Source organism: Periplaneta americana, chromosome 10 (assembly GCF_040183065.1).
Source record: "Periplaneta americana isolate PAMFEO1 chromosome 10, P.americana_PAMFEO1_priV1, whole genome shotgun sequence".
NCBI lineage: Eukaryota > Metazoa > Arthropoda > Insecta > Blattodea > Blattidae > Periplaneta > Periplaneta americana.
The window spans coordinates 92,029,251-92,055,726 of record NC_091126.1 but is presented as its reverse complement, the minus strand read 5'-3'; the positions used below and the strand labels follow the sequence as shown (position 1 = coordinate 92,055,726).

General features: G+C 34.6%; 1 protein-coding gene across 6 annotated transcripts in view; it reads left to right on the top strand.

Moving 5' to 3' along the window:
- Positions 1 to 2,197: 2,197 nt before the first annotated feature.
- Positions 2,198 to 26,476, top strand: part of LOC138707888 (mitochondrial tRNA-specific 2-thiouridylase 1) — an 88,377-nt gene continuing 64,098 nt past the window's right edge. The window contains exons 1-4 of one of the 6 annotated variants that reach the window (XM_069837925.1): positions 2,198 to 2,444; positions 6,064 to 6,151; positions 9,916 to 10,081; positions 21,683 to 21,867. In XM_069837925.1, coding sequence (XP_069694026.1) covers positions 6,070 to 6,151; positions 9,916 to 10,081; positions 21,683 to 21,867 — 433 coding nt within the window. In that variant the 5' untranslated portion in view covers positions 2,198 to 2,444; positions 6,064 to 6,069. Of the gene's footprint in view, positions 2,445 to 2,592; positions 2,990 to 6,063; positions 6,152 to 9,915; positions 10,082 to 21,682; positions 21,868 to 26,476 lie in introns of those variants that run through there. The other 5 variants (XM_069837923.1, XM_069837926.1, XM_069837924.1 and 2 more) reach the window with 5 other exon arrangements.

Sequence of the window (26,476 nt, the reverse complement as noted above, 5' to 3'; positions counted from 1 at the left end):
ACTTCTGGATATAATTCCTAATATTTTTTGTAAAATTCTAGATATATTGTAAGTCTTCTATTGTTGATGAATTGCCCCTTTGTTTGTTAAGCATATCCTGATTGTGATTTCTGTATGGAGTTGGATTCCTATTTGGAAGACGTGGGAAATATTGGTCTCTAAGAGTAAAATTATTAATGCTCTGTTCTCTTTTGTTTTGTATTCCCTGAGTATATTTTAGGAATTTTGGACAGTTCTTGAAATTAGCTGTATGTTGAGCATTGCAATTTGCGCATTTGGGTATTGCTTCAGAGACTGCATCACAATTATATGTAAAATGTGCATTACCGCATTTCACACATTTTGGTTGGACGAAACAGGTGACAGCTTTGTGTCCAAAACCTTGGCACCTGAAACATTGGATTGGGCCTTGTAAACTTTTGTAATCTTCTATGTTTAGTTTGAGATTAAAAAGCCCTGTTAGAGTATGGATGTCAGGGGTTCCTGGAGTTTGATATGTAGTGATAATCCATACTGGTATAGGTAGGGACACTAATTCTCCAGAAATGTCATCTATTATCTTTTTCTTCATTTGTTTGACACTTTGGACCGAAATTTTTTTCAAAACAAGTTCATTTAGAATTGTATCACTTGATGTTTCTACAGGTAGACCTTTCATAACTACTTTATGAACTTTAACTTGTCCATTAGGGAAGGTGTAGAATTCATAACTGTTAGCTTTCAAGTAATTACCTATGTCATTATAATCGTCATTATTAGCAACAAAGATTTTTAAGCCCTGTGGGCAGTATTGTGCATTGATTTCTTCGCGTAGAAATTGTTTTAGTTGTTTTGCGAAATCAAAATAATTCACTTTGGTCAATAAAATGATTGGTGGTGGTTTCTTAGGTTTGGGTTGAGAAATTGTGTTTTTTGAAACTGCACATATTGCGGGATTAATATTTGATGGAGTTGTAGATGTGCCGACGCAGGGTGTAGTGTTACTGATGGTATTATAACAGTCTGTGGGCGTGGCAGTAGTTAGTATTTGAAATTTGTTATGAGTTTGGATAGGTTTAGGATTCTTCATTGATGTTGCTATTTGTTTAGCAGCCTTTGTTTTTAATGTTTTCTTAGCTGGTGTGTATTCATGTGTTGATTTTCTGAGTTTCATTTGTTTGATTGTTCAGTCATTGGAAAGAATAGATGGGTTCAAAACAAAATTATTAGTATTAGGCTGATTACTAATCTCCATATTTTCTGAATCGCAGTTTATTAATGCTATGTCACATAATGTGTTGAGATTATCATTTATTTCACAAGTGTCCAAGCTAGTAGATCTAGGATCTTGCATAGCTATCGCACAAACACAAGTTCTATAAGAGAAAGAATTAAGAAAGAAGGAAAATACTTATGTAAAAACTCAGCAACTATAAACACTAATTCACAGGAAAGAATATGCTTCACTTTAGAACACAGAACAAACAATCACTTTATCTGCAAATCAATATTTCAAGTATAACTCCCTGTAAAGTTGATTTGAATAATTTCGAGGGAAAAATTGTTCCGGAGCCGGGTATCGAACCCGGGACCTTTGGTTTAACGTACCAACGCTCTACCACTGAGCTACCCGGGAACTCTAACCGACACCGATCCAATTTTTCCCTCTATATCCACAGACCTCAAAGTGGGCTGACAACTGTCAAGCAACCAACTTCGAGTGCACACTAACTCTGTGTGACTTAAATTGTGGTTTTCTGTTAACGAACAGTGACGTGTATTATGCAAATCAAGATTTCAGGTATAACTCCCTGTAAAGTTGATTTGAATAATTTCGAGGGAAAAATTGTTCCGGAGCCGGGTATCGAACCCGGGACCTTTGGTAACCAAAGTCACTTTATCTAGTCTAGACAAAATAAGCATTTGAATCAGACCGCCATTACCGACCGAATGTGTCAGAAGGGGTCTGATGTGTTATCATATGTCGTGTGCACACTTTTAACTTGCCTGCCGCTAGAGGGCTACTGTCGTGCCAGCTATCAAATGTTGGCATATTTTATACGTATGAGTTGCGTGACTGTATCTATTAGATTGTGATATATATATATATATATATATATATAAAGCATATCGTTCTTAGCAAAGTTGATGACAGTTATAGCATCTCTGGATTTAGTACAAAACCCTATGATCTAGGACAAAACGATCCGCGAAACCGTGCGTTTTTTTTTTTAAAGCAAGACGTAAAGCGCTGCAGCAAGACCGTTCTTTTATTACATTTGCTTCACCGTCGCTGCAGCAGCGCTGTAGCAAGCGTGCAGCAAATCAAAACTTCGCTTTACGAGTTTGCTGCACGATCCATCATGGCGGAATGTGTGTTTTAGTCTTTTGCAACGTTAATTATTGTCAAATTCGTCTAGTAATAATCCAATGTCATTATCATAGAAGTCGAAATTATTTAACAGGTTTGGTTCTTTTAGGGTTAAATTTATTACGGCAGAAATAGAAGCCAATATTAATTGTCCACCATTTTGCAGTTATTTGACCTACTTACGTTTTTTTTCGACCCTCGTTTTGCTGCAGCAAAGGCATGAAGCGCTTAAAAAAACGCACGGAAAGCGTTCCAACAGCGTCCAGTCCAGTTTCAATCCCATAGCAGATGCTCAACTAGCGCATGCGCATAAGATGGTACAGGAACCGTACATGAACTGATCCATGAATCGCTTGTTGGAACGAACCTTACTGGGGCATGGTCTCTGTTCGATTTCAAATTTAATTGCATCTTCAATCTTGCTCACATTGAAAGCACTTATTCGACATATTCGCAGATGTAAGATGACGTTATAATAATTGTGTTATCGGCATCAGTAAGCTACTACAGGTTAAAAAAGGACGTTGACATCGCGTCCTGAGGGGCGATAGGACGTCCGAAAATAAGTGACGACAACATGTATAGAAGAAGTGTTGTTTGGAAAACTCATTTTAAACATATCAGAGTGTTAATTTGTAGGTAATGTTATATGTCCGTATAACTATCGTTGCAGAAATGGGGTATTCATATTCATGAATAATCGAAATATCTGAATTGCTATTCCAATAGAAGTAGCGCATGAGGTGAAATTGTTTCTGAAATTGGTTGCCACTAAAAGTATTTCACTGTATTTATTGTTTACCTCCTAGTAAAAGATGATGTGACAAAGTTTTAAAGTTAAAAAGTTAGGTTAGTGGTAGTGTGTATAATTAAACTTTGCCAAAGCCGTAAATAATTATGGTCACTGCTAATATTTGTCCTAAGACCGAGTTATTTTTCTTGGACCTGTAATACAATGGTAAAGCTGCCATAATGATTTACTGCTTTGGCGAAAATTGCCCCAAATATAGTTTTATATGAAGAAACTTGTCAGTACTTATGAAGTGATATAGATCTGATTTGTTGAGAAGTAAAAGAATACTACAGAACTCTGTTAGATGTACAGTAGACCCTATATTGTCAGTTGTAATAGAAAATGTGGATTGCACGGTTAATCGAAAAAATTCGGATAATCCATACCATTAAAGATTTTCATAAATTAGTGTAGGCGTATTGTACTTACAGTTTCGTAATTTAAAGGGCCTGCTGCACTGCAACTACGGTCTTCATACTACACTGTTCAATATTATGTTGAGTTACAGTAATACACAGCACTTTATCCTTTTTTTAATTAAATCGCTCACAGTTGCAAAGCCAATTTCGTATTCTGATACGACATGAGCGACAGTTTCTCTTTTCCCAAACCACTCAATTATTTGCACATTTTTTCGATACTTAGCACAACACGTTTTCTTTCGACACCCGTGGAAGACATTTTGCAAAGAGTTAATATAGTATGGCCACAGTCTAGTATATACAGTCATGAAGCTCAATACGTAGGGAATATGCATCCATAGATAGTTGCTAACACTAGGATCGCTAATATCGCCTCATCACAGACAATGCGAAATAGTACCGCACAGTCTGTTGTTCCTAGTACCCTCAACAACTCAAGCATTTTTCAAACGTGATAGTCCTATGTTATAACAAAGTAATTAAAAAAATCTAAATTTGCATTTCTTTGACATTTGATTTTTGATAGCTTACGGTACTTGTGATCTTCACTCCTTGACTAGTATTTATATGGACCTCAGAATTATTCGGCTGGTCTAACAAAGAAGAAATTTTCTTATTATACTTTGTAATCCAACTACAGAACACTTTAGTTCAGAATAGATTACTCTGGGAATAGATTAACTTTATGTCCTGATCAAATGATTAGACCTATGTGCCAATTATCTCCTGATTATGTTTTATGGAAGAACCATTTCTCAATATTCAACAATTTACCATGTAGTTGCAATTACACTATTTGAAATTTTGTCTCAAATTTTGGAAAAAACATTTTCAGCAGTATAGTGTGAAAATATTCAGTCATTGGGTTTAGTTCAGTCAGTCTTGCATAACTGTTTTTCAACAGAGGGATCTGTGTTCAATTACTAGTAGATTCCATGTCGTTTTTGGTTGGTAAAGTGGTTGTGTGGTAAGTTGTCACTAAGTACTTCACGTTTAACTGACACATCCTTTTCATTATCAATACAGTCTTTCATAAATAACAAGTCTATCGAAAAATCATTTATTTTGGATAATTTTTTTGAAATGATGTTCATCCTCACGAGAAAGAACCCTTCTCGGTGCTGTACAGTCGATTTGGAAACAAACACCCCCTTCCCCCCACTGTCAGAGGAAGCTACTTATCTCTGTGTAATGTGCATTTATTTTGATGCTAACTTAAAATGGCCTGGAGCATGGCCTTTTATACGCCAAGGATAATGGCACACGGCCATGTCTATACACGTGATAGACTGGGCTGATAAAATGCCACGCAACTGCTTAACGTTATTGCAGAAAAGAAAAATTGCTGCCTGGTTTGAACTTGGAAAGTGTCGCTCAAATTAAGTGTTTATTCTGTAGATGAAGTGTTTCCAGGCAGGTGGATCGGTTACACAGGCCCAATCCATTGACCTCTGTGATCACATGATTTGACTCCCCTGGACTACTTTGTCTGTGGATTCAGCAAGGGTCATGTCTATGCGACTAAGTCATGCACCATTCCTGAATTAGTGGAGCGAATTGAACACATGATACAAATGGTTACGCCTGACATGCTCACCAGAGTCCATGAAGAGTTGATACGTCGCTTACATTTGTGCATTCAGCAGAGCAGAAGACATTTTGAAAATTGTATACAATAATTTGTTAACAATTGAAACTGTTATACATTTATGTGTTTTAATAAAGGTTTAAAACACTAACCATTCTTTCGTTTAATAGCTCTGGTGGCGAGGGGAGGGGGCGTTTGTTTCCAAATTGACTATATGGCATCGGGAAGGGTTCTTTCTCATGAGGATGAACATCATTTCAAAAAATTATACAAAACAGTTAATTTTTCGATTGACTCATTACTTATGAAAGACTCTGTATATTGTCATTTTGTTCTTGACTTACAAAATAAAAAAATAGAATTTATATTACCATCGACATCATTATCCAAAAAACTACTACCAAGACAACCATCACATGTTATGTGAAATTTCTGAGTTTTAACTCCAAGTTTCTGGCCTCATATTTTTAACTTCTAGATATATCTATTAATATTACAGTATTAATTAATTAATGTTACTAAGTTTGGCTACGGACTGGAAGGTCCGGGGTTCGATCCCAGGTGGTGACAGGATTTTTTCTCGTTGCCAAACTTTCAGAACGGCCCCGAGGTTCACTCAGCCTCCTATAAAATTGAGTACCGGGTCTTTCCCGGGGGTAAAAGGCGGTCAGAGCGTGGTGCCGACCACACCACCTCATTCTAGTGCCGAGGTCATGGAAAGCATGGGGCTCTACCTCCATGCCCCCCAAGTGCCTTCATGGCAAGTTACGGGGATACCTTTACCTTTACCTTACTAAGTTTTAAGTAACTAAGTTTTATCTTTGATTGTATCATTTGTAATTGTAGCATATGAACACAGATTATTTTGTTACTTTTTATTCCCATTTCTTTTATCGTAATTTTTTTGCAGTTTGGAATGTTGAACATCAGGCGAGTTATAGTTGCTGTTTCTGGTGGTGTTGACAGTGCTGTGGCAGCTTTGATATTAAAGAAAAAAGGTGAAAAATTATATAGTAAAATTCAGGGTTTTCAATCTTGAGTGCCCCCAACACATACCTGTCATTTCATGAACCTGTTTGTAGCTCTTGACCCACTTTAACAGGACACACTTTCATTGTTAAATATGCAGATTGAGATTACTCTTCAATCTTATGATTAAACTACAGAATTAAGAGTGTAATTATTGGTAAGTGCTATCACAATGTTTAATCTTACCTTAAATTACAACAAATATTTGAAATAATATGTATAGGCTCATAATCAATCTTTGCATTTCTTAAAAAAAATCGTTTAACACTAGACCCAGTTTGTCTTGTTTAATGTTATTCGAAGAACATTGTGAATGTCATGTAATGAGTGCTCATGTAACTCATCAGGTGCTTCCAAACTCCAAAAGTGGTTGTTTCGAGAATTTAAATGTACCTATCCCGAATGTAACTATACTTGGTTAGTAAAAATTATCAGTTCTGGATTTACAATCCTATCGTGTACAGAATACAGAAATGAATTAGAAAACTGAATTCTATCGTTGCTGTCAGGATTATTCAGTCTATGAAATACTGAAATCTTATACAGCTCAATGTCCGTAATTTTGTTGCTGTATATACGAATCCACGTGAAACTGCATGCTGTGTTCCTAAACCAGTGGTTTCACGAAATCAGCACAACAACTTATGTTTTTGAAGTTACTGGATGTTTCACATGCTCCGCTGTATAAGATTGCATACCGGGTTGTGACTTGGAATACGCAACATAGAGATTTCAGTGTTAAAAATATATATTTTGTTATATTAGCTCCCTTAATTATTATAGAAGAAAATGTCATTAACATTTTTGGTAGAGAAAAAAATTCTGCGTCCAATCATACCATTAAAACAATTTTTGGCTTGGAGTAAAAAATCTAAAAAGTAATACAAAATACTCCCGCCACAGAAACTGTACTAATGTTTAATGCATGCTAGTCATAGTTAGCTGTGGATTAGTAAAAACAAATGAATGCAAAGATATTGTTGTTTATGGTTCATTTATTCATCTGAGAAAAAGTATGACAGAAAAAGTTCAAATTATTAAATGGTATTCTATTGGAAATAGTGCACATAGAGTATGAGAGATGTTCAGTGAGAAATATCCATTAAGACCAGCACCAAATCATACAACCATTTCTAGAATTATCAGCAAATTCGAGAACACTGGATCTGTATTAGAAAATTGCAAATGCAACAAGCCTCCAAATGTTCTTCCACAAGAAGGAAATGTGAATGTATTCAGTGTTTTGGCTTCAGTAGTTGAAAATCCAAATGTAAGTTTACGGACATTAGCTAAAAGACATGACCTACATCATACAACAGCACTAAAAATTTTGAAAAGGAATAAATTCCACTCATATAAATATCAGTGTCACCAAGAATTAATGGAAAAAGATACGGAAAGGAGAAATGAGTTTTGCTTTCAAATGATGGAAAAGGCCAATAACGATTGAAACTTTGCAAGAAACATTTGTTTTAGTGATGAATGTACATTTACATTACATAATGAACCAAATGTTCAGAACTTTCTGCTATGGGCTACTGAAAACCCACACAATATTCTTGAGAGAAGAACCCAGTATCTTCGAAAGAATATTGGTTTGGGCAGGAATATTGGTTTATCAGATTGAACAATTTTTTCTTCAAGAAAGCCTGACAGGTGAAAGATTCTTGCAGTTATTACAAGAAGACATAGGGCCTGCAGTGATAGAGGTAGTAGGAGAAAATAAAAAAAATTGATTTCAAGTGAATGGGTGTCCTGCACACAAAACTCGCACTGTTAGAAATTATGAGTTCTTATAATACTGAATCCATTATCCATGACCATCCATCATCTTAAACTAGACAATTGTCATGAAAGAGATGATTTTGGTGATGAGATGATTTGTCATATCGATTAAAATAAAACTGCACTACGTTGCACTGCACTTTACACTGTGGCATCCGCATCTCAACTGGCAAGGAAACTACTGATGCATAACCTATCCTCATTCCATTTCTGCACTTGCGTGGCAAGTGATGCAGCAATCATCTTATAAGTATGACAGAATAAATCTCGGAGAGATTATAAAATTATAATGCACAATTCTCGCATTATATGCTGTTATTTATGAATACATTTAGCCCGGTCTCCCTGTATAGCTCATTTGGATCCCAGTACACATTTGATTGTATGGTTATAAACGAGCTGGTTTACTGGCGAAGCATGGCACTACCATGCAGTGATGTGGCCCAGAAATTACCATCAGAATGCCTAAATGTATAATCAAACAGGCTCTAAAGCACAACCTGATGAGGGATCTACTGTGAGCCTGAAGAACTACACCATCTGTAAGGCAGGCTAAACTTTTTATTGAGGAACTGAGACCTGACTATAACTCCTAGCCATGCAAAGGAAAAGCTTAAGGTGGATAACCGAATTTCTGAGCAGACTGCTGTTAACATATACAGGGTGATTCATAAGTCACTGTACAAACTACTTCGTGGGTGTAATGTAGAGGTAAAAGTAAGAAAATGTTATGTAGCACTTTTTTTTAAATTGGTTTATTTCAGAGTATTGCAGCAGAGTACGGATCATAAGTGCTACACAAACAAAGCAAAATTAATTCCATCCAAAGCTCAACTAAACAAACGGATTACAAATTCAACACAAACAGCGTAAGTACATTTAACTAAAATATGCTCAAAGTGACGTCCATGAAGGTGAAGACAGTGATGTGATTGTCGTCATACTGCTCTTGGAATGTTGCAGACCCCATTGAACTCATTCTGCACAGTTCCAAATTCATTTTCAATTCGTTGCTGTAGTTCTACTACGTTCGGAATTTCAGTACCATAAACCAACACCTTGAGACGGCTCCGAAGGTAGGAGTCCAGAGGGTTAAGGTCTGGTGATCTGGCTGGCCAAGCAACTGATCCTGCACGACCTATCCACTTATCGAGATATGCAACATTGATATACACCCTTGCCTCACGACTGAAATATGCAGTGGGCAACATCATGCATAAACCATAAGGTGGTTCATGTAGCAAGTGGGACATCTGCATGAAGCAGACCATCCAACTCATGTTCCAAAAACTGTCTGTACACTTGGCCAGTCAAGTGCGGTGGTAGAACATGCAGTCTGATTAACTGATTGTCCAACATACTGGCTCATGTTTTAAATATATAATGCGTCATAATTCTGAAATAAAGCAAGTTGAGAAAAAGTGCTATATATCATTTTACTCTTGTTTTTACCTCTACATTACACCCACGAAGTTTGTACAGTGACTTATGAATCACCCTGTATAAAGGGTCTCACAGAGGAGCCAACATGTAGGAAATGTGAGATGAATTTTGAGTCATCAACTCACATTCTGCTGGATTGTCCAGGTTGAAACCACATCAGGCATCATTACCTGGGGAAAACTTGTCTCCTTAGGAGATTCAGGAACTCAAACCCAGCAACATTGGGATGTTAGTCACTCACTGTTCTCTCCTGTGATGATTTCTAGTCTATGGTGATTTGTGTTTAAATGCCATTGTAGTTGCTTACGTTCTCAGAAAAAAAAATAGTATTGAAATTTTTACACAAAAAACATTGAAAAGGACACTACAGCCATGTAGGTACAGTGTAAATAATCACGAAACATATGCATTGAACTTTTTTTTTTTTTTTTTTTTTTTTGGTAAATACCCTAATAATAATTTGGTCATATTCAATAGACATTAATACATTCTGTTTTTCGTTTAGGTTATGACGTGGTTGGTGTTTTCATGCAGAACTGGGATACAGCAGATGAAACAGGAATTTGTTCTGCCACACAAGATGCAGAAGATGCACGATGGGTGTGCAGCAGACTAGGAATCCCATTCTCTGTTGTGAGCTTCGTGAGGGAGTACTGGAATGATGTGTTTTGGTAATTCTGCTATTTGTTAAGTAATTGGTACTCTGTGGAACAATGGTGTTTCAATCATTCCCATGATATGAAAAATGTATATGTGAATGGATTAGATCTCTTGTTTGTTTTACAGTGGATTATTTTGTATACTGCATTATTTGAGTAATAATTTTTGGGAAGAACTGAAATTTATTGTTCTATAAACTGTGATAGCAAAGTCCTAACTATTCTGTATTATATACTGTGTAACTAAGCATAGACGATAAAAATATATGATGATGATGATGATGATGGTATAAAATGTGTATTTAATCTCATTGTCATTTCTTTGTTTTTAATTTTTTCCACGCTTGAACTTAATACAATTTTATTTGAACTTCAATGAAATGTAGAAATAATTTTTTAGAAGTGGCAAAACTACAGTTAATATTTTTTACAGTTGTCACGTATTTTCTTTTTCTGAGGTCCTGGCAAAAGTTCTGTACTTTCAATGTTGGTTTGTTTTAGATACACTTTTTCCTTTATTCATTTTTTACACTTAAGCATTTGTAAAAAAACTACAGTAAATATTTTATACAGTTGTCACGTATTTTCTTTTTCTGAGGTCCTGGCAAAAGTTCTGTACTTTCAATGTTGGTTTGTTTTAGATACACTTTTTCCTTTATTCATTTTTTACACTTAAGCATTTGTATTTTTACACCCTAGAAGAAACGAAATGTCATTTATATATTTTAAATCAATTTTGCTTAAAATTAAGTTTGTCGTGGAAGTGTAAGAATGCGAAAATACAGTATGTGTTCATTGTTAAGATGCGGCTATTTCTTAGGGGCAAGCAGTCCAAAATAACAGACTTTTTTTTTTTGTGAAAAAATCACATGATGTTAAATAAAGATCACATGGTAAGAACAAGGTGAATCAATTTCGTAATATTTTCTGGGTGGGAGTTTGAAATGTATATCAGTCAGCTTTGGCTCTAAGCAACTAAGATTCCCGACAAATCTCGCATTAGTATTTTTTTTTAAGGCTTAAGTTAATTTTAATGTAATATTCTTCAAAGCTTTAAATAAAGATTCAATTTCTTTAAGCCTTAGTAAGTAATGATCACTCTTACAGTATTGCATTCTGTTATATTAGAAATTTGTGTAATAAAGTTGAGTAGTGTAATACAGACTCAGAAGTGGCTTAACTATGAAGTTCTAAATTTATCAACAGTAATCTCACTAGAGGTTTTGATTTATCTAGAGAAAGTCAAAACTCGAGTGGGAATTAATTGACTATTAAATGATTAGAAGAAAGTATATAAAGATTAGAAGTAATGAAGTACCGGTACTCCAATACAATAAAATATTGACTTACGAAAGTACAACTGTCTTCAAATATATTATTGTACCATCTCAACATTACAAATATTACGCTAGATGGCAGTAGTGTGTTATAATTAGCTGTTTTCTTGTTATCAGTTGTTGCAACTATGGAATCTTCATTGAACTCTGTGGACAGAAGGCTTTGTTGATTCAGTTTCATTTTTATTAAAACAGTTGCATTCCACTTCAATTATCCGGATCCTAGTAATCAACATCACTTGACAGATGATTTTTAATAAATCTTAATATTAAACAATCTCTGATATGTGATTATCCATAATATCATATAGCAGAAGCTATACATAATCTAAATAATGTAAACAAGTGTCAGAAAAGTTTTAATTAGGGATGATGAAATAAACAAGAAAAGTTTTAATTAAGGACGATGTAATAAAAAATAAACATAAATAAATTTAAAAGGAACAGTTATTGAAAGTACAATTTTTAAATTTGAATATTTTAGTGGTTGGTGGTTCAGTTGATGTTATATTGGACGTGTGCGTAAAAGAAGTGATATACATGGTTTATTCCTCAACTTATTCAGGATTTCCGAATGGTGCTCTTCATTTATTTGTAAATAGGATTTCAGGGAAGATGCATAGCTATGACCAGTGATCTTTATTAATTCTTGTTCTTGAATGCCAGTGCGAGTCATATTTGAAACTACTGTGCATCAACTGGAGTGGTTTGTAATTTTCTGTTTTTTGACGTCCAGACCAGTGCAGTTGAAATGTTGGCAAACAAAGAAACAAATGCTAGGGTAGTGATAAAAACAAACAAATGCTAGGGAAGCGATAAAATTAAACAAATGCTAGGGACGCGATAAAATTGTGCGATAAGCAGCCACTTCCCATATAATTTTCAGATGCTATTTCAGATATTATTAAATGTCATTTTGGTTACTATACATTTTTCTCACTTATGCATTTTATTTTTCTTCAGACCCAATAAAAACTTATAAATGAATTTTACTATACTTATTGTCACAAAGAAAGTAAATGTATTGACACGAATAGATTACAATTTTCCATTAAATGCTGTGCTACAGATGGGGAACTAACTTCTATGGCATCATTAGTTAACACAGACTCTATACAGTACACTAGACTCTTGCTAATCTGGCTGTCAATAATCTGGCCTCTCAGTTATCCAGTTCCTTTTAGTGTATCTCCTGTCACTTCTACTGTAAGAGTTTGCTGGAAAATTTGCACCGGTGCCATGTGTTACCCTGTATTACTTATACACATGGTATATACTTATATTTGTATACGTGTGCTGGCCATGTGTGGAACATTCTAGTTTCGATTTAGAAGTGCGAGTAGTTGGCACAGAATGGCTAGATTAGCAAGAATCTACTGTATTTCTGTTCTTGTGAGACTGATTTTGGGGAGTGGGATCTTATTTGCATATTCAAAGTAGTCTGTTACTTACAAAGTTTGACGGCCTTGTATAAATGAGAAGTGACTTACACTCAATGTAGATAATTTTTTTTTGTTTAATGAAAAATAGACACAACACAAATATTCAAAATCTGGGGAAATTTTATAAGTATGTGTAGGTGCATTTCATTTTAGTGAAATCTTTTCATACTGTTGTCCATTAGAATGTCTCAAGATGCCCAGTACAGGTGTAAACTGGTTTTATTGAGAATTTTGGAATAAATATGTGTAAGCAGTGCTGTCATGGTAATTTTTCTCTTGGCCATATGCCCCACCCCATATTTTCTCCCTTGAAATATATTTTATTCTCCATTTTTTATCTCTCCGGTATTCATCATTCAATGGTTCTTTTAATATTAAAGAAGAAGTAAAGAAATTGTTTTGCTTTACATTTTAATTGTAAAACCAGCTTGATTTATACACCATGTAGCTCTCACAGTAGATGCACACTTGTCTCGATTAATCTTGGAGTTTGTATTTGCAACACTTCTTGTTTTCCAACCATTATTTTATATAATTCTGGATTCCAGCGCTGCAGAGATGGACAATTTTTGTTTATGAATATCAAACAAGATAGATTAGGAACAGCAAAAGATTATCCAAAATCTGTACAGATCTCCGTGTACAAAATGTAGGTACCCACATGCCGTATAGCTCTGTACAGACAAATATTTTTTTTTTTCTCCATACGATTTATTAAAATAAATGTAGGTTTCCATACAATGTATGGCCCCTTATGGCCTCCATGACAGCACTGTGTATAAGACACATCTTTAACTCTGTTGATAGACACTTGGTTTTAATGCAAGAGACACAGATTCTGTCTTGGTGATAGTGGAATTTGGTAGTGGATAAAGATTATTTTGGGACAGGTTGTCTTAGAATACCCTGGTTTTTCTTGTAATTTCTGAGAATGTTTATACAAATGAAGTACAGTGGTGACTACTGCACTGTCGTCTCTTCATGAAGCACATTGTTACAGATTCCTAGAATGTAACATTCTCAAAGAAACAAGTGATTAATTGGAGCCCTATTTTCAGAATGTATGATGGCTTTTAAAATGGCTTTAACTGATGGCTTAAATCCTTGAAAAGAGCGTGCTTACATTACAAATTCTAGTAGAGGTGGTAAATAATTTTAATCCAAGTGGTTGAAAAGTTTCAAAAACGGAGATCACCACTGGATGAAAAAATATCTTGCTACTTGTATTGGGAATGTGATAATGTGGTGGAAGCTTTGCTTTTTTCCCAATGTATTAATAATTTTGTTTGGAACATTGGAATTAGCAAGTCGTGTACTTCTAGTGAAAGTGTCTTCTTTTTCCCAATGTATAAAAAATAAACTGAGTACATTGGCATAATGTAATATAATATAATATATTCCCAGTATAATTTTTACGTTAGTTGCAGTGGTTTTTAAATAAATAAACACGTCATTTTGGATTGTTTAGAATTTGGATGCTTTGAGATATGTGCAGAGTAAATGCTGCATGTTCGAATATTTCAATCTCCATGTCTGTTTACAATGAATAATTTAAACTCCCTGTAGACAGAACTACTACTTTCTTGATTGTATGAGTCGGAAATGCTTCACATTTTCGATCATAGATTCTTCAATAACATCCAGTAGCAACAACATCCTATGAAGTAAAATAGGATACCTTTCATTGAAAGCTGATTATGATTCCTAACATAACAGTTGATCAGTAAAATTTAATTACGTTCTGGACTTGGCCATGTAATGTATATTATTCCTCATTTTCTTGTGATAAGAGTCACATTACTTATTCACATTATTATTATTTGTACTGTTTTATATGAAACTGCAGGCATTATTGTGTTGCTACAGAAATATCTTTGTCTTATACTATTCCTCTGCAGAAATTGAACATATTTAGCCTATGTTATTGTTTATGAATTTTACTATTAGCTGTGTTGGAGTTAGGAAATGAAAATTCGTATATAAGTATATTCAACTCCAGGTCATCCATGCCAGCGAAAGAAAAGAATGAAAATTAGATGAAAAATATAGAAGTTACTTTTTCTCATAACTTTATAGAAGCCAGAAGTATAATATTCCATTTTCACTAGTACTTTCAGCCATGAAACGAAGTGAAAAAAGTTGGTGAAATGGAGAAATATAATTTTGACAGATTCACTTGTTTACAAATTAATGGATATAATTGGGATTTTTTAATAAATTGTAAATATGTGTGCTTGTTTACATTGGTGAGAGAGCTCCCAAGGAACGGATTAACAAGAAAACTAGGATATTGATTATTTATCAGTCTACAGAACATACAACCAGTTTTTTTTTTCTTGATCATTTAACGACGCTGTGTCAACTACTAGGTTATTTAGCATTGCTGGGTGTGGTGATACATTGTATTTGGCGAGATGAGGCCGAGGGTTCACCATAGATTTCCTGACATTCGTCTTACAGTTGGGAAAAACCTCGGAAAAAACCCAACCAGGTAATCTGTCCAAGCGGGGATCGAACCTGTGCCCGAGTGCAACTCTGGATTGGCAGGAAAGCACCTTAGCCGACTGAGCTATGCTGGTGGCTACTAGTTACTTTTTCAAATAATGTTTGGATCTGTATTGTTTTGTTTCTGCATATTCAGAATATTAATTATACCACCAGTACCTCTTATAATTATACTACCTGTATTGGAACTTTTAAGGTGATTTCTTCATTGCCTTTAACCATGAGAAACTTGTTGTATATAGGAGCAAAATAATGCATTTATTTGTTAACACAGCAGTCTGTACTACAGTTTTTGATATGACTAAACCGAAGGTAACCACATTATTGTCTGTAGTCAAGTGACTGCCAAATGCCGATTACATTGAAGGATATGCAACCCATGTGGCATACAGTGAATGAAAGGAAGGGTTTTTACCTGTACTGCTGTGCAGTGGCAGAATGCAGGTTGTGTTCCTATCTACAATTGTGTTGTTGTTGTTTTTGGGACTGCATCATCTGATATTTTTTTTTTTGTGGCATATTATTGCATTGAAATCTGAAACAGTCATGTGTAATTGAGCCAGGAGATTTTCATTATGCCTACGAATGTTTGTTGAGTAGGTACTACTTAATATTTTGGAGCATAACAGACAATTAACATTGTCTCCAATCTTACAATGAAAGAATATATTTTTACCATTCCAGATGAAATTCTTGTTCCTGGAACAAGGTTTAGGCAATGATATGCTTGTTCTTAGTCTGACATTATTTTCAAGTTATTGTCAGTATATTAATATACAAGTATTATTGAAGATTAGGGTATAATTTAAGAGTAATAGGACACTAATAATTTAACACAGAAGTTGATTACTAAGTTCCAGACTTTTAAGTTTATTATAAAAGCAGTTTTTGGCTTTTATGATCATGGAATATATCATCATTGGGATTATAAACAGGTATTTAGTCTTCCCGGATATTTAGTGTTTTTTTATAAAAGCAATTTTATCCTTTTATGATCATGGAATAACCATCTATTGGGATTCCAAATAGTTATTTTAGTCTTTTATAGCCTTTCATGGAAAAATGTTGGCTATAATTGGGCAATCATAGAAATACAGAAAATTGACGTAATTTGCATCTTGACACAATTTTAACCTTTTATAATTTTTTCGATGAAAATGTAGGAACTTAGGTTAAAAAAAGTGAAACATCTTGAAATCTATTGTTAAAATATGCATTGTTTGTTGTTGTAAATGCAATTAAAAGACATTTGGAAACAAAAACTCAGAAATGGATTTTAAAATGTTTTGAATTCTTGAATAGCTGTCATACGAAATATAAAGAGAAACTACCGTAAAGCTATAGAAAAATTATTTCGAGATTGTCTCGAAAATGAACACTTTCAGTATCACTGGTACAGAAAAAGGGCATATGAGTAACTTCCTGTTTGTCTGCATTAAAACAACTTAAAGTTATTTATTTATTCTGGCGGACTTAGAGCCAGTAGGGGCCTTCTCTTCCACACCACCAAGAATAAGAGTATAAGAAAACATAAAGAACTAAAAATTAATTAACAAATACTATATTCTCAATTTATTTTTTTACACTTTTTCTTAACGTTAGAATAATTTATTCCTATATACTGACACAAGTCTTAATTGCTGGTCCATCCAATCCCTGCAGGAGACTGACATATATTACAAATTCGACCCCAATTAAAATAAATGAAATAAAGATGTCATGTTGTTGAATTCGTAATATTTCGAGTTTTTCAAATTGTGATTTAATTGCATCGTTTACTTCAGTGAGAGTACAACGTAAATTAAGATCATTGCAATGATAATGATGATGATAATTACTGTAATACTGATGATGATAATATTATTACAACCTATGATTATTTTTTTGCTTAAGTCTGATTTTACTTTGTAAGGTAAGGGGTTTGCAAACTTCTAATTACTTTAACCGTAATAAAACTGTGTTCACATGTCCAATAAAACAAAGATTATTCCTCCTTTCAAGTGAGCATTCTTTTTAATAAGTTGCCTATAGGTCCTATTTATTGACTGAAAGCCACATTCAGTGATAATATCGCACATTTCTTCAGTTTAACTATCAAAATGCATAAACACCAACTGAAATGAATCATACCATCTCCTATGAAAACTTTTACAGACCATCCTGGCTTACATATTCACATGGCATCATATTCTCCTAATAACCAGTCTTTAGTGTAGTACATACTGTCCACATTCCAGCTCTGAAACCCTGGCAGGAATGTCGGTCATGTGGTTAGACTGCAGCAGTAAGGACAGTTTATATTAATAAAAAGTAGAAATATATTTTTTAATTACTACTATGTATTTTTTAATTTAAGCTAAGGAATATATATATATATATATATATATATATATTTTTTATTTTAGTGCCTAAAATCATTTTCCTCTTTATAAATAAACATATAAAAATATAAACAAATATTTTTAATATTTCACTATATATCTTATGGGTTTTAGTGCATGAATAAATACATATTTATCTTTTTTGTAACATCTAATATTTCTTTCCTCCGTGATCATTTTACTATCTTATTAATTTAAGGAGCTGAAACTCAGAATTAAATGAAAGCTTAACTTGTTAATTAAGGTGATTTGTATCATGTTTGTCATTATTTTTCCATACACCTCCGAGAATTTACATACGTGAAATTATCGAAAAGTCACATTCCTTCACCTAGCACTAATTATATTAGGTGACTTCTCAACAGCAAGGCTCTAAATTTCAGTTCTCCATAAGGTCTGAAATATTTGTGATTGGACAAGTAGTTGTGTGGCTTATTTTCTCCCAAGTTTTTTAGCTCCTCCCATTCCATCATTGCTCCATTATAGCCATGTCTCTGTATGATCTGAGTAGTTACTATAGTAAGAAAGGGACGTTAAATAAGGAATTGCTTTACTTGACAATGCATATTTATAGAATTTACATAGTCAAATACAGTCAAACCCAGCTTTTACATTCCCGCAGTTAAAGTTCTCCTGTCATTTACAATATTTTTCTCACGTCCTTCAATTTTTCGATTATTAATTTTTTTCCCTGTATTTACTCTGTTGTAACTTGAAACTTCTCTCTGTTTACGTTATTTCCGCCAAATGGAAGGGATAAAGGTGTCCATGCGAAAATGGAACAAAATTTCGACCACTAACGTAAATTTCGCTACAAATGGAGTCATGTGTTTTTCTCATTGAATACTACGTTCAAGATGATTCTGACAATGCTGATTCACCTGCCACTTACTCCCTTGTACCTGTGTTGGTGACATCACACTGTGCTAGGCAGTGAGCTAGCGAGGCCATCAAGAATGTCCTTGAACAGGTGTGTTGCATCAACGAAATGGATTTGTAATGCATTGTACAATCTCACGTGTGTTGTAATTTAATAGCTGCTCATAATTTGATAATTATTTCCGAGTTACAAACTTGTATTTTTAACTATTCTAATGCACTAATTAAGGGAAAAGAAGGAAATAGAGGCCTTCTCTATTGAGGAGAAAGTTAATAAAACCATTCAAAAGTGGACTGTCTTAATGGAACAGATGTGGCTCTGACGAAGGATCTGGGCATTTCAATTTTGGTGCTCAACACAATTATTAAGAGTAGAGAAACAATACAACGCAGTGCAACAGAGTGTGATCTGTATGCAAAAATAACAAATATGTGAAATATTTAAAATATAAAGAGATGGTAGTGGTTTGATCTTCCGACATTCCAATGAGTGGAAATCATCTTAGACTTTGAGAAGAGCAGGCATGCTTGGAGTGGAGAACTGGATTGATAGGTTCAAAAAACGATATAATTTGCTGTACAAGACTGCTTGTGGGGAATCTGGTATTGAGTGTAAATAAGAAAAGTGTTTTGCATTGGAAAGAGGGAAACTAAGTGAACTGACTGTTGATATGAACCCCGAGATAATTTTAATATTGACAAAAGTCTGTTGCACAATTGCAAAATAAGAATGACATTTAAAGAAGAGCAGTACTGTGGGAAAAACACAGCAAAGTTCGCCTGACTATAATGCTTGGAGTGAATGCCGTTGGCTTTGAAAAGATATGTATATTTTAGATTGGAAAATCCAGGAAACCTCGTTTACAAAATGTGAAAACCCTACCCACATTATATGGAACTAATCAAAAGACATGGATGACCTCTAATTTAGTTCAGCAACACATTCATCTAATTGATACAATAGTGGTTGCATTGCAAAAACCGCACAATTCCTTCAATAATTGTTGATTGATGTCTTGCCCATTCACCTACTTTCCGTTTGAGGAACATTCAGATGACATTTATGCCAGTGAACTGTATCAACCATTAGAATATCTAGGTTTTAATCATGACTTAAACTAGTTATTAAAGAAGTCTGGTGCAAATGGGACATACTTTATTGGAAAATGGTAAAGATCTGAAACTCGTAACAATTTCGGTTCTGGATGCTCTGCACTATATGGATAAAGCTTGGGAAAGGATGTGAAAGAGTCTACCATTATCATCTGCTTCCAGAAGGCTGGTTTATCTCAAGCTCCAGAAGAGAAAGAAGTTGATGTAGATGTTAACCTGATTATGGGCTGAGGAAATTCGTAGCTGTATTCTTCATTTACAGAATTTGTTCACATGGACGATAATGTGATCACTGGTGAGGAATAGAATCTGGAGGACCCATTTCCAGAGTACAATACTGGTACTGGTGATGGTGTTGTTGCTGCTGCTGTTGCTGTTGTTTCCACAAGAAAAGATGTAGTTGTAGCATTACAGACTATGAGGAGGTACAGGGAGAAATGGTCCAGTTTTTTTACAAACTGTATGAACTAGGGAATAAAATAGAAAACTTGAGACATAAGATATAAACAGTCAGAAATATCAGACTTCTTTTCTAAAAAGAACTAGTGTCGTGTTTTGTTCTGAATGCATGTGTAGGCCTTGTAGTTTGATATTTTGAAGTGATTAAAATAATGTGCATCACAATTTACCTTTTCTAAATGAAATATTTAATCTACTGTCGTCCTGTATGTTTTCGAAGTTTCAAGCATTGATTACAAATCATTCTGTGCTGTATAGCGGGTGATGGCGTATTACAAAATGCTATGACCGTGCTTCAGAATGATGAAATAATAAATTATTAAAATCATTCTATGTATTGAACATTGTATCTTTAATGTTTTTGGCATGTGTAAACTTTTTCCCATAATTTACACTTTCCCTCAATTTACATAATGCTTTCAGAGTCTCTTGAAAAGTGTAAAAGATGGTTTCGACTGTATGCACATTTAAGATATGTACATAGAGTTCTTCTGTTAACATTAATTTGGGTCTTGTAAGGTTAGGCATGTCCTTGTTTAAATAAGTACCTAATTTCTAATGTACTTTGTCTAAATGGTACACAGTGGCACACTTACAAAACTTACCTTTCAAATATTTTCATTTTGAAAAGGTGGTATAGACCGATAAGCAATTAAATTAGGTGAATATAGGTTAAATGGGTCCATCTTCTTGCTTATCAAGTAATGTATAGTCTATAGTATTAACTATGTCACTACTAGACTATGTAAATGCAATTTTAGCAGCAAGGCTATTAACACACAGCAATCATTTGTATCAAGCATGCTCTTATTTTACTTGTTTTTAACTTATATAACATATGGAACATAATATTTTCCACATGAAGAGTGAATAGCATATTGTCATTTTGTTTGCACATTTCTTTCTGTGCTCAATCTTTAACGTTTATGATAAAATGCAATACCACAGGGTGATATCTTGACATATGTACATGTATTCCACAATAGCATAATTTTTCAAATAGAGTAATCATTTAGCATCAAGCATGTTCGTAACCTGCTAGTTTAATTTACGTATTATATGGAACGCAATACTTCCACATGAATATTTAATAATATATGTAATTATTGCACGTCATAATTCCATTTGTGTCTAATCTTAACATTATGATAAAATGAAAATGTTGTTCAGTATGAGTTAGTGCACGTCTAATTATAATGTAACATTTATCTAGTCAAGTGGTATCCATGTTTGTTTGTCCGAATATTACTTCATTCCACTTAATTTCGTAATTCAGTATTCAGTATGTATAACGTGATACTAATGATGATCTGATGATGGCAACTAATTGCCGAAAACATTAATCCAATCAATAAATGTGACATAGTTAATAATTAAGACTATACATTACTTGATAAGCAAGAAGACCTATTAACCTATATTCACCTTACCTTTCAAAGTAATTGAAATTAAAAATGCATTCATTATTAATACCACTTGCTCATACTTTGTTCACAGCAATCTACTGGAGGACTATCAGAATGGTTACACTCCAAATCCAGATATTCTTTGTAATGGACATATAAAATTTGATAAATTTTTAAAATATGCCCAAGATAATTTGGATGCTGATGCAATTGCAACAGGGCATTATGCAAGCACAACATTTGGCAGTTTCTTGGAAAACTGTGATTTTAGTGCAGGTATTAGACTTTTTGTACACACTTTCTTGAAGCATGTTGAGCTGATATTCTGGAGGTGATGAAATGATGCCCTGTCCTAAAGGAGATTTTTGGTGAATTGTTAAATTTGCAATTATATTTGTTATTGAGCTTTCATAATGTTGTAATTGCTATTTAATTTTATACATTGTTGACAAAAGTTTTACTATACTTACATTTTATTTTGTGTGCCATTTGGAAAGGGCAGTGTTCAGAAGTAAAATCGAACCATTTACATTGATTATAAGTACTGGTACTCATTATTTACAGGAAATATTATAAAAGAACAACTTGTTAGATTTTATTTTGGATGGATATTTTGAGAATGTGAATGGTATTTCGTTTTGGTGGATGTCACTGAAATAATCATATTCCATGATATCAGGTTCTGCTGTTTTATAAAATTGCATCTTCCATTGAATACTGTATTCAAAGAAAACGGTTTATAAATTCCAATGTTTATTATAAATACACAGTCTGGAAAAACATATGCAGCACTTAATTTAACATTAAATATATTTTTTTACGCTATCACAGTGACTTATGAAATAAAAAGTTAACATATGCCTTATGCACTTAATCCCCGTCATTAAAATCCTTTTTTCTTGTATTTCTTGTAACTAAAAATACATACACTCACTCACTCACTCACTCTCTCTCTCTCTCTCTCTCTCTCTCTCTCTCTCTCTCTCTCTCTCTCTCTCTCTCAAAATGTAAATATTTAAAATGTAAATATAAATAAGTATCAAAGACTAATATAGCAGACACTGTAACTTGCAAAACCATAATACGAATAAATAATCCATCTATGAACCAAACCACACTACTGAATGGGAACTGGTTAAGGTAGTCTCCTTCCATTCTTCCCTTTCAGAAATGATTCAAACACGAAGATTAACATTTTGATCAGGAATCATTATGTCCTGCCTCATTGCAACAGGATTGTTTTTCATTGCCATTTTCCATCTATGTGCATGACCAAGTGCCTAGACAGATAATATGGCTATCTGATTGCCAGATCCAGGGGTGGCAGAAACAGCAAGGCTTTGAGAGCCCTTGTCAGGGCTCAGTGTTTTCTTCATGGCTCTATAATATCTAGACACTGAAGCTGCAGCATACAATCCAACAAAGTTCTTGCTGAAAAATCAAGGTCTGGAATCACTGTACAGCTGCTGCATACATAATCATATGACGTACAATTGTACAATAAATCTAATGAAGCAATTTTGGTTGTATCCTCAATTACCGTTACTTCCAACACCTTGTCTACATGCTTAGAAGGCAGCAGTAGCTTTTTTGGTACATCCATGTGAGTTTTTTAATTCATTTGGGCATCTAAGATTATTCTCAAATACTGGATGTGCCAATAAAATATACCCATGTTTAGTATTTTATATTTCGTAAAGTTGGTACAGCTTTATTTTTCAGGTAAATATTGTGCAAGCTTGGGAGAATATTTCACAATGGTTTTAACTATCCCACAGAGAATTAAAATTGTTTTATTTTATTTAGAAAGAAAATGATGGTATGTGATGACTGGATCAAGAAGACGAAGCTTATTTCCATCTTAATGGTTTAGTGAATTGCCGGACTCTGAGGTTTTGGGATTCCAGTCCATGAAACGATATTGTGGAACAGTCACTCCACAGTCCAAAATTCACTGTTTGCCGTCATCATCATCATCATCATCATCATCATCATCATCATCCATAATTCTGTTCAAACTATTGTATATTTCATCATTGCATCACTTGTCTTGAACTATTAGTGAGTGTTTCACTTGCATTTTGTATAGAAACAGTTTGAGTTCTTCTTTCAAATTTCTTGTGATGGATGTTGGATGCAGTGTCAGTTCTTGTGCACAACTTTGGTATCCTTTTTTGGACTCTGATTGATTGCCGTATAGTTTCAATGTTTTCTTGTGTCCTTGACATCCTCGGTCTTCCTGAATTTTCTTTCTTCAGATTCGTTTTTCATTGAATTTCTTTACTGCACTCATTATTGTCTTCTTTGGCATTGGTACTGATTGAGAATTAAAGTGATTATGGTGTCTGTGTTTGTCAGCAATACTGATTTTGTTTCTAAGTAAAATAAAGCAATTTTAATTCTCTGTGGCATAGTTAGAACCATTGTAAAATATTCTCCCAAGCTTGCACAACTACAGAGTCTGGTAGAAAGAAGGGTCACTTTTTAATTTGAAATAGAATGCAAAGTAAATAAGTGTAAGATCTGAATTTATTATCTAAAGTCACTGTACCTCAAAGTATTCCACATACAGTAATTACTTCTTAACATTACAGCAGTGAGGTGGCATCCACTGCATTCTTGCAGTGAGGACCAGAAACTACTCATTACTCGTTGCAAAATTTTGGGAGAGATTGCTGCCACTTCATCCCTGATGTTCTGCTTCAATGGACCTGTAATCCTCGGTCTGTTCTCACTCACCTTGCACTTCAGATATCCCCAGAGGGAATAGTCACAAGCATTGAGGTCTGGTGATCTTACAGGGCATTGCATGTTCCCATTTCGTAAGATTATTCGAGCCAGAAATATCTCGTTTAGGAAATCCATGGACTTTATCACAGTGTGAGCTGTAGTCCCTTCCTGCTGAAACCAAAGAGACCTCGAAATCAATATTGCATTGTAACTCCAGTTCAAGAAAGTTACTCAGTTTGGTTGGTGTAGCAAATTGAAGTTATTGACACCGCTTTTTCTTCATCTTCAATAAGTAGGGGCTAATCACTCCAAAAAAATGCAACGTGACATTATGCAATAACCTTTCCAGCTGCCCAGTAATGGGAGTTCTGGTTATTGACATGGATGCTAAGGTGAAAATTCACCTCATCTGTTACAAGAAGGTGGTTAATGATAACGTCTTCTGCAGTGTTCTAAAGCTCACAAATAAATTCACGATTTCTGGTGTCCTGATTACTTAGTGCTTTCGCTGTAACAATTTTATATGGATGGAAGTTTGTCATTATGCAATATGTGATAGTATGGTCTGAAAGCCTCAGCAGACTGCCATGTTTAACAGCCTTCTATAAAATCTTGTCCATCACTCTGCCGGACCCTGTACCTAAAAACAAAAGAAAAATATTGTACCAACTTTGCGAAATATAAAATGCTAAAAAACAAGTATATTTTATTGGCCCATCCAGTATTTAATACTAGGTCTTTACATAAAAGTGAAACTCGTGATGGATTTCCTAGTTTTCTTTTTTTCGTAAACAAAACCATTTCAGTTTTACTTGGGTTTACACTTAAACCATCCCGCACACACCAGGCCTGCACATTGTTATACAGCATGCTGATATTATGCCCAAGCATTAATATGACTAGTCATCACCATAGACCTGAGTATGTATAAAATTCACTCCTATTGAGGCTATCACAAGACACTATTATCAGGGTTATAAGATACCTCCCTATTGTCATTCAGCCTCCCCTGACAAACATAAAGCTATTATTTAGGTCTACTTTAGCAATATGCTGTTCTTAGCCACCTATTTAAGGTGTTTTCGAAACCTCTTCTCTGCATAGCTTGACATATAGAGTCTAAGGATGTATTATCCAATAACTCCTACAACATTGAGAAACAGCCCCATTGCACTATGTCACTCAACCCTGGCAGTGATGAAAGGCAGTCTCAGTTGATTTACTAGATTAACTGGCATATCTTCTGTAAGAGTCATCTTAATATCAAACTCTTGAAGTCATTTACAAATACTGTAATTATCTTGATGCATACCCATGCTGTAGATTGACCTGTTGAACGTTTGCCTTCTGTCGATTCAGCTGCATAATATTCAGTTCCAACAGAATCTATGACGAAGATTTTAAATGCCCTTCTGTTCCCCTGAGAGTTCTGCAGCCTCCTCACATTGATGCCGTCTGTGTGCAAGTCATGGTACTACATTCTGCTGCATCCTATATTGACTAGACTGCATTCCTGTAGGTATCGTGATTCACTACTTGGTGCCATCTATTGATTCAGTTACACATCACTCAGTTTTGGTGGAGTAGTCTTCTAAGAAAGCTCCTTTGTCCCCCTGGGACTTCTGCAGCACTTTCTTAGATTGATAACATCTGTATGCAAGTGACGGTACTGCATCCTCTGTCCACCTGAATCTATTCAAGATGATAGATGAAGTTGAAATTACTGAAGACAAAGTGAGTGCGAGATCCAACGTCGAAAGTTACCCAGCAATTCTGCTTCAGTTGGTTGAAGGAAGAAACCTTGGATAACAACCCCAAACAAATAACATTTTTCAACCAGAATTTGAAGCCAGACCTGCCCATTTCACAGACAGACATGCTAATCATTACTCTACAGTGGTGGGCCCCAAGCAGGGTTACTGTGGTCCGTTGCCTTATAGTAGGTTCCAAATAAGATATTGATTGAGGAGCTGACTACATCACTTTTTTCTCCTCCTTGCATTGATATCATTTGGAGACCTTTAGACCACGATAAAGTTTCTCTAATACCCTGAGAGCAATCTGGGTAGGAGATGTGTTTTTTCTGGAGTCCAGAGTGTAGCCTTTTGTAGATTAGGAAGTTTGGACGACTCCACTACTACCAGATTGATTCCTC